General features: G+C 31.5%; 1 protein-coding gene across 2 annotated transcripts in view; it reads left to right on the top strand.

Annotated features, from left to right (window-relative positions):
* DCAF10 (DDB1 and CUL4 associated factor 10) overlaps window positions 1–16,783 on the top strand; it is a 41,492-nt gene that overhangs the window by 9,044 nt on the left and 15,665 nt on the right. For both annotated transcript variants that reach the window (XM_006911563.3, XM_025046571.1), the window contains exons 3-4: window positions 2,579–2,692; window positions 13,699–13,896. In XM_006911563.3, the coding sequence (XP_006911625.1) occupies window positions 2,579–2,692; window positions 13,699–13,896 (312 nt within the window). The remainder of the gene's footprint in view (window positions 1–2,578; window positions 2,693–13,698; window positions 13,897–16,783) is intronic.

Genomic DNA, 16,783 nt, shown 5'->3' with positions numbered 1-16,783 from the left:
AATTATTTTTATAATCTTGGCATCTTTTTTCTTGCCATTCTGATTGAGTGTCCTGATTGGCTTTCCTGTCTTCTAGATAGGTCATGTGATCCTCTTCTTTATTTACTTTGTTTATTCCTTTGTTTATTCCATTTAATATACTTCTCATCTCAGATAATGTGTTCTTCATTTCAGACTGATTCCCTTTTATAATTTCCATTTCCATTTTTATGTTTTTTATCTCTTTGTTGAAGTTCTCGCTGAATTTATCTACACTTCCCAAAAGTTCATTGAGCATCTTTATAACTAGTGTTTTGAACTCTGCATCTGTTAGATTACTTAACTCCATTATATCTGAATCTCTATTCTGTTCTCTCATATAGTTTCTGCTTCTTTGTCTTCCCATGTTGGCTGCCTTTCTGTGTCTGTTTCTATGTACTAAGCAAAGCTCCTAAGTCTCCCAGTCTTATTAGTATGGATTTGTGAAGTAGGTGTCCAGTGGCATAGTCCTTAGAGGGGTTTAGCTGCAGGCCAAATTTATCCCCAGCCTATGCCCCTTCAGGGCCACCTGTTAAGATGCAGCAAGCAATCCACAGATGATGTGCTTATAGTTGCCTCAAAAAGCCACACCAGAAACTGAGGCCAGCTGTCTGCAGTGTGAGTCTAGGTGCTGCTCAGCAAGGAGCATCTGACTCACTGAGGCTATACCAGGGTGCAGCTTGGGAGGAGCTGTGAGTTGGGGGAGGCATTGTTTCGGGGAATCCTCTGGGCAGAGCGACCTGTTATGTGATGATGTCACAGCTATGGCGGCGCTGTGTCTGGCGCACTGGTAGTGGGGGAGGGCTCAGCAGGGAATAATTGATACCGCCAGCACTTCTGTACAGAGTGAGTCTCCCTTAGGCCTTTACTGTGACAATGTCTCCCTGTAAGTCTCTGGTGCCCCCTGTGTGCAGCCAAATCGGCACTGGTGCTCAGAGTGAACAGGTCCATCACCTCGAAAATCTGTGGCCCTTTTAAGAGGATTCTGCCGCTGCTGCTGCCACAGCCTCCATCTCACTCAGCCGCTCGGGACTGGGCAGCCCAGTGTCCTCGCCCCGTCCTACCTTCTGCGGTTGCAGGGTGCTTTCTTGGACTTCTCCCTAGTTATATGGCTTGCTTGTTCCTCTAGATTCCAGGCGATTTTTTCCTTGCTACTGCTCCTTGTTTCCGTCACAACTTTGATCAGAGTCTTTATCTATGCCATTTTTTTTCCCTTCATGATAAACATTTTTAAAAGTTACCAATCATGCCGTGTACAAAAATAGATTGTAATTGGATTAAAGCAAAAATAATGACTATCTGTTTTATAGATCTTTTATTTACAATGTTAAGACTCCCAGAATCATTGATTCATTTACTTTTATGAACAAAATGGAGAAAAGTTCATTCCATGACTTTTGACTAACAAAAAGAAGTTGCTGTTTTTACTTACATTTCCTAAAATTATAGTTATTAATTTGAATTATTTTTTACTTATGATGATCAACTAGCACAAATTATTAAATTTTTGAAGTCCTGGTATCTCAAAAAAGGTTTATGCAGACACCCTTTAAAAAAGACAATTTCATGGTTATTAAATCTGGAAAAAATTTTAATTTAGTAGATTTTTTTCCCTTTCCCACTTTATCTAAAAAGTTTGTTCTGAATAGAAGAGTTTAACTATTTAAAATTCTATCGTATACAATTTCATCTTAAGTGTACAAAATTCCATTTGTTATTGGAACTATAAATTGGGAAGATTTGTTTCAAAGACTCAGAATTTTATATGCTAGATTTAATGTGAAAGAGCAATGCCCACAGCAAACTAGATTTAATCAAAGTCAATAAAAGACAATAGATTTTCAGAAATCAAAATGGGGCTTATAAAAGATTTATAATAATATAACTTTGTAATAAGGAAGGGTTGAAACTAGATAATACTGAAAAAGCCATAAAAGAAAAGATTGTTTGACTGTATCTAACTCGTAGGATATATGCCAGATCTTTTTCAGATCTTTAATAAGTACTGTTAAATACATAATTTTGTTACATATGATTTTTCCCCTAAGTTGCCTCATCTATGCATGTTTTTCTGCAACCAGCTTTTCTCATATCATATCCATAAGCTATCCCTTTTTAAATGTTGCACCATATTGTGCAGTAGTATGTACCATGACTTATATAATTAATCATTCCTTCTTTCATGTACATTCAGTTTTCTTTCAGTTTCTCCTTACAATGAAGCATATATTTACAAATGCTTTTTTATATTTATGAATGATTATGTCTCTAGATTAAATTCCCAGAAAAAAACTACTAAGTCAAAAAAGTATGCACATTAAAATTTTGTTAGATACTGGTACTCTCCAAATATAAGCTGTTACCACAGTTTATACCATAATGTATGAGAGTATCATTTCTTAATATTGCCAATAGCAGATAATGTCAATATTTTAAATATTTGCTACTAACATGGGCAAAAAGAAGTTATTCACTTATAGCTTGTGTAATTATAAATAAATGAACATCACTATTTAGAGAATGCTAGAAAATTAAAGAAAAATGTGTCATTTGCTTTCAGGTCAGTGCTAACAGTTGCTTGTGAACAGACTGAAGTTCTGCTTTTTGACCCTATATCATCAAAGCACATAAAAACACTTTCTGAAGCTCATGAAGACTGTGTGAATAATATCAGGTTAGTATTATAGTGAAAAAGTGAACTTTATTAGTGTGATCCAAAATATTGTTTTGGAAGTTCATGAAAATTTGTAATGCCTTGTCTATCAGTGCTAGATGATGCACATTTGTGAATTGTGAATCTTTTCCTTTGTGAAACTTCTCTTTAATTATAAAACTTGTTAACTATTTTGGATTAGAATCTTTCTGAAATGGATTTTTCACTTCCATATGATTTTCTTTTTCTCCTTTTAATCATGGTCATTATTATGAACCTCAGCCAGTATTAAAATAGTCCTAATGCCTTTGAGCTAATGATCTGTATAGAATTATGGCATGGCAGTCCCATTACTTAGCCTGTCTCACCACCACCCCCGAAATTCAAACTATCGAAGGGAAAAAGCACATAAACACAGAGAAAGTCTTTATGCTGTGTTGGAAGCTCTTAAATTCTCAACAATATGGAAAGTAAATGACAGTTGAACAGCTTGGTGGATTAATATGCAGTCATTAAAATGATGGTCACAAAGTCTATATATCAACATGGACAAATCCTTAGGATAATATAGGTTAAAATAATAAAAATTGTACCGATATGACATGATGCAAAAGAAAAATGATTAGAAGGAAATATTTTAAAATGCTAACAGTGGATGAGTTGGAATGGATGGATTATGAGTAATTTTCTATTTTCTAAACTTTATGTAAAGAGATTATAATACTTTTATAATAATTACTTTTAATGTTGAAAAAAAAATGTGGAAATTACTTTTAGTCAAGGTGACATACTGAGTTTTAATGCAACTCCTATGTTCCAAACACAGAACAAATGATTAAATAACAAAAGATATAGCTAGGCTCTGCAACAACAATAAACATCTTTGTGGGCCAGAAACAGAACACAGACACAAAGCTAGTAGGAGGGTTTAAATCACAGGCTTACTGGGTTTCAGCCTGGTACTGACATGCAGTCACTTGTCTCCTATCAAAAATCAAAAGTACTAAAATGCTTCATGTGAGGCAGAAACCAGATCCAGAACTACTACATGAAGGCAGGATTTTGGGTGGAACGCCTGTTTCATTCATGAAAAGCTGAAGAAAGGAAGAAAAAGCTATTTACTACCCTGGGCTATAGGTTTTAGCTGGTAAAGACACAGCCTCATGAATTAATGGAGCCATTGCTAAGTTAATGATCGAATGTATATATGTGATAGCTCCAATATTATCATGAAACTGGAGGCCTTAATGTCATTAGGTCTAGTTGTGGATTAGGGGTCCAGAAGTCCAAGTGGGGGCAACTATAAAACCATTAACTAGGAAGAGAGAGAGAGAAAAAAAATTATAAACCTTTCCTACTCAAAATGAGCCTATAACCAAAATTCCAAAACTCATGAAGACATCTAACATTAATGTCATAACAAAACCAGCAGCTAGAACAGGCATTTTCTCTAGATGAAATTAATTTTATGGAGTAGTCCAACAAAGACTTTATTTTTAAAAATAAATTATTTTATTTATTTTTTTTGACTAGGTTATACATGCACGTGGTACAATATTCAAAGGTACAAAAGGGTAAACAGTGAAAAGTAAGTCTATCTCCCACCTCCGTCCCCTGGCCATCCAGTTCCCCTCCCCAGAAGTAACCACTATTACCAATTTCTTACTATCCTTTCTGAGATAGTTTGTGCATGTCCAAGCATATATAAACACACATACATACACTTTTATATAAATGGTAGCATTCTACACATACTATTATATTCCTTGGCTTTTTCACTTAATAACATATTTAGAAATCATTCCATATTAGTATCCATGGGATGATCTTATTCTTTTTAACGGCTGCATAGTATTCCATTGATTAGAGGAAACTTTAAAGCATTTTTAGGATGCTCAAAGAAACGGTAAGGGGTACTTTCCATTTAAAGAGAGCTCAAAATTTATGAAATGAAAGAGATGAAACAAAGACAGGTTAATGTAGTAAAGAACCAACTAGAATTCTTGGAAATTAAAAACGTGGTTGGTATATAAAACTCAATAGATGGGATAAATTTACCTTTTAAATATTGATGATAGAATTAATGGGTTAGGAATAGTATTAAACAATTCATCCAGAACACAGAAAAAAGATATAAATATGAAAGAGTAGTTAAAAAACAGGATTAATTGAGAAACTCCAACTATATACAAGACTTACAAAAAAAGAAGATGCAAAGATTGATGGAGAACTACTTTTTGAAAACACAGAACGCTGAGAAAATTTTTAGCATTAAAGAAGGACATGAATCCTATCAAAAATAAACTCTAGAATGTCAAGTAGGCTAAAAATAAAGATAAATCCACATCTAGACAGGTTATGGTGAAATTCTAAAATATCAAAGACAAAGAGAAAATCTTAAAAACCACGAAAGTTAGAAGTCTAATTACCTGCAGAGGTACAATAATTAAACTAATAGAAGGTTTCTCATCAGCAACAGTTGATGGTAGGAAAAAATGGGATAATATCTTAAATACTGAGGCAATATGTATCATATCCAGGTAAACTATTATTCTAGAATGAAGAACTTTAATAATTAGGTGAAGTGGTAAATGTTATTAATTATTAATAACAGAAAGATAATTTAGAGTTGTTTTTGTTGGAGGGTACATTTGAAACAAAGTTAAAACTGAAATTCTAGATTAGCACTATCCAATAGAACTGAATTCTAGTCACATATGTAATTTTAAATTTTCTAGTGGTCACATTAAAAAAGAAGAAACGTGAAGTTAATTTTTAATAATGTTTTACTTAACCCAAGATGTCTAAAATATTATTTCAACATATAATCAGTATAAAATTTATTGAAATAGTTTAATTTTTTTGATGCTAAATCTTCAAATTCCAGTGTATGTTTTACACATAGAGCACATCTCAATTCAGACCGGAGAATAACAACAAATAGGTTGTATGTATAGGGGAGCTTTGCTCAGTGGGAAGGTGTAATATGTTAAGGTCTATGTCACGTTCAGGAGGAGACAGAAATATTAAGTAATTTCAGACTCTTTTAGAACAATGTATAATTAAATATATATGATGAAAAAAACTAAACTAAAAGTAACTAAAATAATAGAAATATAGTTTATCACTTCCAAACCAGCAGAAGAGGGGGAAAAGAGAATACTGAAAACTTGATGAGTTCATTAGAAGACAGGAAAACTTAAAAAGTAAAAAAAAGAAAACAACAAAAACATACACACACACACACACACACACACACACACACACACACACAAGCAAAGGAAAGGTATAATAAATAGAAAATAAGAAGTATAAATAGTTCCAAATATATGAATAGTTCACAGTTAGTATAAATGGATCGATCTTTATTAAAAGACACAGAGACAGCAATTTGAATTTAAAAAATCATCTATATACTCTTTATAGAGATATCAAAAATAAAACTGCCCAGAAATGGGAAGAGAAAACTGATATGGATTATTATTATTGGACAAACAGAAGGCCAAGGCTTTAATAAAGATGAAATGCAACAATAGATATAAAAGGGAAAGTCTACCAAAAAGGTATATAATCATGAACTTATGTGCAACTTGAAATATACAAAGTGAAAATGGAATGATAAAGAATTACAAGTCTGTAATCATAGTGAGAGATTTTAATACAGTTCCATCCAAAACCAGTAAATCAAGCAAATAAAAATTAGGCTACAGATTTTAAAATATTCTGAACAAACTTTCTACTAAAAATATAAATGCTAGATTAAATTTTAAATTTATTTTTAAGGTATAGTCAAGCTGATAAGAAAGAAAGGAATCGTAGGCCAAAGGTGAACTAGAAGTAGTAATTCAAGGGAGTAAACAGGTATTCAGCTGCCTTTTACCATGGATGCATGGGCCAAATGCTAGTAACCTTGAGCTTCTGTTTGACATGTATGAGGAGTACAGAGAACAGGAGAGTTAATTCTAGGGCTAGTCGAAGGTGGGGAGTCTAGTAGAAAACTTGGCATAAGGTTGGGACTCCAAAGGGTTACACTTTCAGCATAAAAGTGACCTAGAAATAAACCACCTTGTTCATCTAGACTGTGACATTGGATAGAGTTGTGTCAGAAAATCTCTTCTGAATTTCTAACTACAAGCCAATTTTCATGCATGTGTGAGGTCTAAATTCATATTACCATATGGTCCAAAACTCTCCACCTAACAATTTAAAATTAGATTCAGGTTGGTAGTGCTGCCAGGTATCTACAAAGTGCAAAAATGAATACAAATCTTATCTGGAGGAGAAAACTCAGTATCATAAAGAAGTCAATTCTTCCCAAATTAGTCTATAAATTTAGTGTAGCTTTAATCAGAATATCAACAGGTTTTTCTTTTTTAACTTGATTTTAAAATTCATAATGAACAGCAAAGTGCCAAGAATATCTGAGACAATTTTGAAGAAAACTAAGATGATGAGAGTAACTCACCCCTCCTGAAATCAAATGTAATCTTAGGACAGGGATTAAATGACCAATGGAATAGAATAGAGCTTCCAGAAATTTGACATATGGCAGCAGGGATGTTATAAATCAGTATGGAGGCAGGAGAATAGAAAACAGAGAATTGGTTATGTATATGAAAAATTAAAATAAAATTAGATTTTAGTCTCATACCATAATTAAAAGTAACTGCCAGTAACATAACTATAATTATGTTATAGACATAATTATGAAAGCAAACCTTTAAAGCTTTAGAATAAATATAGAATATATTATTTTCTAAGGATGAGAAGGGATTTTTTAAGAATCAAAACACATTAGTAATTAAATATTAATAAGTTCAACTGCATTAAAATTCAGAGTAACCAAAAACAATATAACTGTGAGAAGATAAGCTATAGACTGGTGGGAGAAGATATTTTCAATGCACATAATTAAAAAAGGGTTTAGTGTCCAGAATATATGACAATTAACCCAAGAACAAAACAGGCAGAGAATCACATAAGAGAAACTTCTTATAATATTTCAAGCAACATATTGTAAATGCAGTGTTTATCATTTTAAACAATAAATATGAAAAAATTTTCAAACTTACTAGTTGTGGAAGTGCAAATAAAAATAACAAATAACAAATATTGGCAAAGATGTTGAAAAATAGAAACTCTTAGGTATTATTGATGGAGTATAAATTGGTAAAATAATTTTGAAGAGCAATTTAATATCTGGTAAAAATTGAAGAGCAGTTTTAAAAAATAAAGCACATGTATGTAAGTTGATGTGTAAAGAAGGTTCATTATAGCATCATTAGTAATAGAAGTTGAAAACAAATCCCCATCGAGAGGAAGATAGATAAATTCTGTTATACACATACAATGGAATACTATACATCAGTTAAAATGAATGAACTAGAAGTATCAGCATTTGAGATGCATCTCAGAAATTCAAGGTTGAACCAGAAAAGCAAATTGTAGAATGAGTTGTACAATGTGATACCATTTATATAAAGTTTAAAAATATACAAACATAAGCTTTATGAAGACATGTATTTGTCTGTCTGTTCTCTGCTCTATCTCCAGCACCTAGAATTGTGCCTAGCACATAGTGGGTGCTCATTAAGTATTTACAAAATAAAGTGAATGCAAAATAATATTATAAATTGTTTAAGGATACATACTTATGAATTCATGGTATTAAAAACTTGCATGGGGAGTGACAAACAACAAATTTTGGATAGTGGTTCCCTCTGGAGAGGGAGGAAGGGGAATGGGATTGGGGAGGGATATACAGGGTACTTCAGCTGTGTTTGTAATGTTTTTAAAAATCTGAACAATAACAAAATGTTAAAATTTGATAAAGCTGGGTGGTGGGTATCACAGGTGTTATATTCTTCATAATTTTCTCTATGTTTCTAATATTTTATGCTTTAAAATTTTGTTATCTCAAAAAGATTTATGCCAAGTTGTTTGCCCCTACTCAAAATGACCTCTGAATAATCTGCTGTTAGAATTTGTGTTCCTTATCAATGTCATCTCTCATTTGCTGCTATCCGTGTACCTACCCTAGTACCCCACACCTACAAATTTGAATTTGCTTATCTGTTGGTTAGAAAAACAGATTTTGAAGATTTTTCAGAAGTTCATATAACTTCAGAATTTTTAGAAGGATCTGAGGAATCCTCTGGCATGAGCTTAAGTGTGCATTACCTATTAATAATACTAACTTCCATTTTTTGAGTGTTTTCCATATGCCAAACCTTTTGTGAAGCACTTTTTATATATTATATCGTTTAATCCTCACAGTATCCTGATGTGAGACAGATATTGTACCCATTTTAAGGAATGAAGAAACTACAACTCAGATAAAGAGACTTGCCCACGGTCTTATATATAGTAAGTGATAAACTGGAATTCATACCCATTAGACCACCCCACTGTATTGTCAGAGATATGGGCATGCACTCTCTGGTTCTAGATCATCATTTTGCACATACTTAATAATGTCTTCTAGTTCATTTCTTAGTTTTGAGGTTCGCTTATCTTATAAAATAAAAATGTTGATAGTTGTGAAGAGTGTTTTTTGTTGCTTCATATTTAGGGAAAGGATGTAATTTAAATTCTTAAGCCCATTATACAGGCTTACTTATTCATGAGGACTCTTTATGTGGATTTAAGAGTCCATTTAATAATCAAGGTGCCTCTAGTTATGAGGTTACAGAAGACAACTGAGGTTATCATAAAAATGTTTACTTAGTGATATGGCAGTGAAAAAATTAATACCCATTTAAATATCCCAGGATCTACTTTCCTTCTCACTGTCTTTGTTGGTCTTTTCTTGATTGTTATATTTCAAAAAGAAAATGCAGTGCTTATTACTGGGAACATGAAATTTCTTACCTTGCAAAGGATATAGAATTTCACAAAACCCTGAGAGTGATATTATAGAACTGGTCTGTTACATATAAAATTATTGGCAAATGAAGATTTGATAAAGTTAGACTAGTTACCAATTAGAGAAAAGAAAATGACAAATGATGACATGATAGACACTTCGAAAAATTATCTAAATATCCCACAGGACTAAAGAAAAGCTTTATCAATGGGAACATTGATAAAGCCCTTGAATATTATACAGAAGTGACCCACGTATAGTACAAAACTTAAGTATGAAATAAGGATGCCATATTCTTCTGTCATAATTTCACTGGAAGGATTATGCAAAAAAACCCAAACATTTAATTTATCCTTATTCTAAGAATTTGCATATAGTTAAATAAATGTAGAGAAAAAAGCTTATTTTTGTGATTTTTAGTTTTGTTGTCTTTTTTAAGATTAAAACTCAACAACACTTTCTTTACATTGTTCCCTGAAATACTGGTAGCTGTTTTAAGAAAATTCTATTTCTATTTCAATTGTTGTTATCCCTTACCACTTATCTCCTGATAACGAAGACCTCAATTTATCTAGATGTCAATTTACCTAGAGCTGTTATAATCATATGTTGGGGTTTGATGGGGACATATGGAAAGGTTCTATAATTTGGAAACTCAGTGTGTGTGAAGGACTATGGAGTTAAAAATATTTTATAATTATCAACTGATTAGGCTAGACTGAGTTTTAATTTGAGAAGATTGGGTCAGATCTCCAAGAACTTGTCTAAAACTTTACATTCTCTGCCTTAGCTTTCTTGCAATAAGAATTGTAGATGCTTTAACTGGTCTTCTACTCTAGTTTCTTAATTCTCTATAATTTATCTACTCTCTTTACCAGTGATTCTCTAATACCTAAAATTTTAGCAGGTAATACTTTGAGGCAAAAATGAGAAAACTAAAGTCAATGCATTGAATTTTTTATTAAAGATAAACTTATTCAATTCAAAATTATTAGCTTTTGTTTTAAGATTATGTTCTTTCTACATTATTGTTAGTAAAATATACTTTCATGTAATGATGGTAATTTTTTCAGTAGCCTTATTGACAAAAATTTAAAAACTGATCCTCTACTTTATTTTTGTATGAAAATCCAAGTGTTTTGGCCACCTAAGAGATCTTTCTTTCTGAAACTATTATTGAATCATGTCACTCTCTTACCTTAAACCCTTTAAAGTAGACCTCTGTGGCATACAGAATATAATCTCACTGGAGTTTTGAATCCATATGTGCATCTAAGTATTTTCTCTGGACTAAACAAAATATGTTTAGTTATATATTTTTCTAAAATTTTCAAATGTATGAAGATGCCCTTATGATGATATCAGTTTAAAAATTTGACTGCCTTTCTAGTAGCCTTTTGTTATTGTGTGTTTTTTGCAATCATAAAACTATCAGATTTGGAAATCATTAAAATATTTTTACTTTAAAAGCTTCAACAGTAAAAATAAGGGGAAAAATGAATTTGACAATATAATTATTAAAATTTTGATATAGTAAGAAAATATACAATCCATATTAAAGAAATGTATGTGTAAATTATATGCAACAGGCTGTATTTGAAAAACTAAGATATATTGTTATAAAGATTTTATAAATCAATAATAAAAAATACTGCTGTAGGAAAATGAGCAATGAACATGAACAATAATTCACAAAAGAAATCTAATCTTCCAATTAATATGAAAAAGTTAATCTTTACTAAAAATAAAAGTTTCAACTTAAAGCAAGATTTTTCTTTTCTAGTACTTAGCGCAATTAAAAAAATATATCTGTGTGGCAAGAGTTCGGAGAAATGGACACTCTCCTAACTGTTGCTGGTTTATTAGTATGTTCTTTTGAGGATAATTTGGCTATATGTAGCAAAAGCTCTAAATTTTTTAAAATCACTTTTTACTTAGCAATACATTTTTCTGGAAATGTACTTAAAAAAATAACTAGGGATGTGATTAATATTTGGCTGTTAAGATGTTCATCATAGTATTTTATAATATTGAAAAGATGGAAGCAATCTAAACATCCAACAATTACATATTAATTTTAAAAAGAAAAAAGATTATAATTCATTCATACAATGAATGCTACTTAGTCATTAAGAATGATTTTGTCAATAAATCTTTAATGACATGGAAATATTTGTAAAGTAATATTAGGTTTGAAATACAGGAAATAAGCTAAATATCAATAACGTTATTTTGGGTGGTAAATTTTTTCTTCATTTAAAAATTTTCAATGGGTGTGTATTTATAATTAAGAAATAGTTATTGGGAATCGTTATAGAATAAATCCGTAATATATTCTCTGTTTGTTTCTACTTTTGCATACACAGTACTCTTAATAGCCTCTCAAAGTATACCATCCCCTTACATGCCTCTGTACCCTTGGCCACATAGGGAGTTCCTACTCATCTTTTAAAAAAGTCATTTCAAATGACACCACCATGAAGTCTTTCCTAACCGTCTTCTTTTCATTGCTTATTCCACTCAATTATCTTGTATAATTATTTATATATATTTATAATGTCTTTTCCATTAAACAGTGAACTCCTATCTCATTCATTCATTTAATAAATATTTGTGAGTGCTTATTATGTGCCTGGCAGTGCGTGTGTTGAGTACTGCAGATCTAACCATGAGCTATGCAGACAGGTTCCCCCTGCCTTCAAGGAGTTTGTAGCCTTGTAAAGTTTATAGCCCTGTAAAGTACACTGTAATATTAAGTTAAATAGAAGTATAGAGTATTTTAAGAGATTAGAAGATTGGTAAATCTACCCTATGCTAGATAGAGAGGGAAGGCTTTCTGGAGGGGATGGAAGCTGAATGTTGAAAAGAAAGCAAGTGTTAGCCAGGTCAAGGAGTAGGGGTAAAGTGATTTCAGGTAGCAGAAACAGTCTGAACAAAGGCCTGGAATTTTAAAACCATGTTAAATTTCAGGAAGGTCATTATGTTGTTTGTGGATATTGAGGTTGATTTCTAATAGGAAAGAATTATTTGTAATTTTATCTTGGAAGAAAGTCCAGAATTTCTTCTACAAGCGATTAGGAAGCTATATATAACAATATATGTTAGAGAAAGAATCCTAATATTGAATTAGGAAGAAATTCAAATGTGATTGGTAGGTTTGTTATTTTTTAAGTATTTGTATAAAATATATTCTCATTAAAGATTGAGAAATTAGTGTAGAATAATTAATTAAAAGTCTGAATTATAGAATATTTTAGTTGTCTATCTTGTAATCTTGACTGGTCCCAATAAAATATTGCTAAGTGAGATTATTTGAGGAATGCCTTTGAATTAAAAGATGAAAATGATGGCATTTTAATAGCAATTTTTAAATGCGTGTTTTAAATAGAAAGAGATATTACTTGTAGCAGAGCAAACATTTCTTATAATTTTGAATCCTTCATGCTTAACATTTCTCTCTTGGCAATCAAATCTTCCAAATTTGCTGCCTCCTATTAAATTTTTTCTCACCATTTGTGTTTTCTATATAGATTTTAAAGTTTTTCTTTTTCTCTAGCACTGTTCTCTAAACACCCACCACTGTTTTCAGTTCCAAATAAAAATCAATAATGTAAAACAAATGGATAAAATTACAATGTGGCCCTCATTAAATTATAGTATACTTCCCTGTGATTATGTGATTTTTACTTACTGTTTATTGTATAGCAGAATCATTGGGTTTTGGATAAGAACCATATGATTTTACTCATGTGGGATATAAAGCAGAAAGCAATGAATAAACAAATAAACAAAAAAACCCCATAGACACAAACAACAGTAGGGTGGTTACCAGAGGGCAAGGCTAGGGGGAGATGGAAGAGGGTAAAGGGGGTCAAATATATGGTGATGGAAGGAGACTAGACTTTGGGTGGTGAGCACACATGCAATTAATATATAGATGATCTAGTATAAAATTCTACCCTTGAAGCTTATATAATCTTAATAACCAAAGTCACCCCAATAAATTTAAGTAAAAAAATTTTTTTTAAAGAATCACTGGGTTTATACAATGAGTTTGTAGTCCTTATTTGTTTGTTTTCTTGGTTCGGTAATATAGAGACTGTTTCTCAAGATTTCTTAAATAAGAGATTAAATAAACCAGTTTTTCTTTTCTGCTTTGCAGATTTCTTGATAACCGGCTGTTTGCTACCTGCTCTGATGACACTACAATAGCACTATGGGATCTAAGAAAACTGAACACCAAAGTATGCACTTTACATGGTCACACTAGCTGGGTGAAGAACATCGAATATGATACTAATACAAGACTCTTAGTAACATCAGGATTTGATGGAAATGTCATTATTTGGGACACCAACAGGTTTGTGAATAGGAGACTATGTTAGGATTATAAATAAAAATATTTTTTTAAGATGATAAACAAATTCAGTGTTCTGCCTTAGCTTTTATATAGCTTTAGAAGAAAGAAACTAGTTTTGTGAAAAACAGTCAGTGATTCTTTTGTTACTTGAAGTTACTCATGTATTGCAACTAAAAAATTTGGAGAAAATTATATGGAAGTAGTATAGTTAATGATGAAAAATGGTTTATAAGATGAGTTTCCTGAATATAAGGAAAAATATTTTTATTTCCTTTGTGGAACTGAAGTATTTTTCAGTCATTGGTTCTTCAATTCTAAATCTATTTATTTTGTAATTTTTACACTTTGTTTCCATGCATTAAGAGTAATTAGTCTTTCTATTGGAGTGGTACTGATCTCTAGTGGAATGTTTGTAAATAACGTGTGGTACACATTATTTAATTGTCACTATGGGAGAAGAGGATTTCTACTGGCATTTAGTCTGCAGGGATCAGTTTCTAAACATCCTGCAGTGCACAGGACAGTTTGCACAGTGGACCAGTTGTCTCACCTAAAATGTAGGTAATTCTTCTGTTGTGAAGCACTTCAATGAAATGTCTCCTTAAGAGAAACTGACATTTGAGAAATAATTAAAATATACCTGTTGCTAGCTATGGTGAAATGACAATATAGTAATATACCAGGATCACGTATGAAACATCCTTTTCAGAGGTCATATGTAAAAAGAGAGGGGATATTCTTAAAGTAATGTTACAGATTCCCATATTGTGTGAGCAGAGGATAGAGCTGATTATCTTTAGACCAAATCAAACTTGTTAAAATTTAGAAATAATTTTTTAAATTCAGAAATAAAATTTGAATAGGGATATAAATGATAACTTCCAAAATAGTAGAAAGATAAAAGATAATAAAACATGATTAATCCAATGTAGGCAGAGAAGATGGGGGAAAAATCATTTTAAAAAACAGGTAAATTAGGAAGCACAAAAATATGGTAGGCAGAGAATCCAAAAATCAGTAATCACAATAAATGTATATGGACTAAAGTAGCCGGTTAAAAGATAGTGTTAGATTAGATTAAAAAATAAAACCAAACTATATGTTTTTTGTAAAGAGCCACTAAAAACATACAAACACAGAAAGTTTGAAAGTAAAATGATGGGAAAAATAACAGGCAAGTACAAATCAAAGAAAAACAGTTATATTTACATTAATAGCAGACAAAATAGAGTTTAAAGCATAGAGCATTATTAGTGATAAAAATGATATATTAATCCTCTATTTCATTAGAACATGAAAGAATTCTTATGCTGTATACAATTAATAACATAGCCTCAAACCACAAAAAGTAAAAATGGACAGAATTATAAGAAAAACATGAAAATCCCCATCTTAGTGGAAAATATTAACACTATTCTTTTATTTAATAATAGATAAAATAGACCAAAAAATTAGTAAGGCTATAGGTTTTAATATTAATAATCTTGATCTATTAGGCATATTTAGAATTCTGCTTCCAACAAATAGTGAATACATCCTGTGAAGCAAACTTTGAACATGTACAAAAATGAGTGCATACTGGACTATAAAGTAAGTCTCAACCAATATCAAAGAATTGTTTTACGCAAACCATTTTCCCTGACCTCAGTTCAGTTTAGTTAACACAGATACTAAAAATTCGCATGTTTGGAGATTTATAAACTCATTTCCTAAATAATTCATGGATCAAAGAAAAAAGCATAGTGAAATCAGAAGGTCTACTGAAAATCAATGAACTAAGGACCTAATTCAAAAAGTTGGAAAAAGATTTAAAAAGGGCAAACCCAGTGAAGGTACATGTATGGAAATGATAAAAAGATAAAAGCAAAAATTAATGAAATTGAAAATGAAAATAAAATAAAGATTTTTTTTTAAAGAACTGCTCTTTGAAAAAGTTAATCGAATCTGATTGGGGTAAGATTCATTAAGAGAAAAAAGAAGATACAAATAAAAAAAATCTTAGCAACAAAAAAGGAGACAACAAAAAATGTAATAAAGAGTAAGATAATAAGAACAGCTTTCTGCCACTATACTTGAAAACTTTAATAAAATAGATGGTTTACTCAAAAAATACACCTTGGCAAAACTGACCAAAGAAGAAATAGAAAACCTGAAATTGACTTATTACTAGGACTGATATTTAACCAATAAGTACAAGTTCAGCTGAAGTGGTTATTAAACAACTGAATGTCCATAATAATTGATAAATGGCCACTATCCTGAATCATCGCCAGCGTGATATCCTGGCACCCTTTGGCTATCCAGGCCCCTCTTCTAGGAATACCTCCCTCAAGATCTCTGTATGATCTAGTAGCTAAAGTCCTCTTACACAGTAGAGTAAATCCAGGACCCAGTTGTAGCACTGCCATCCAAATCAGTGTTGACTAGTTAGTTTTCATGCAGTGTTGGTTATTTAAATATTCTGAATATCACCTCTGTCATGGCCATTGAAGAAATGGAAAAAAAAATCTATCTGAACTTATCTACTAATAAAACAGTAGGCCCGTCAGTTTTACAGGTGACTTCTACCAAATATTATAAGTAACAGAACATTCTAATTTTATAATAATGTTCAGATTCCAGAAAAAGAGAGAATGTCCTTACTTTGTGTATGAAGTTAGTATGACCTTGATACCTATATTCAACAAAGATAAAATTAGAAGAAAAAAAATGAAGGGATAATCTGTAATATGAATGTAGATGCAAATATTCTAAATAAAAGGAAATTGAATCTTATAAGATATTAATCAAAATATCATGACTAAGTCGAGTTTTTTCAAGAGATGAAAAAATGACTTATCAGAGAAGCAGGAGCAGGCCAGACAGCAGCAGAGATGGCAGGGAAAGA

Source organism: Pteropus alecto, unplaced genomic scaffold (genome assembly GCF_000325575.1).
Source record: "Pteropus alecto unplaced genomic scaffold, ASM32557v1 scaffold114, whole genome shotgun sequence".
NCBI lineage: Eukaryota > Metazoa > Chordata > Mammalia > Chiroptera > Pteropodidae > Pteropus > Pteropus alecto.
The sequence above is the reverse complement of the archived record's forward strand: the minus strand, read 5'-3'. Positions and strand labels throughout refer to the sequence as shown.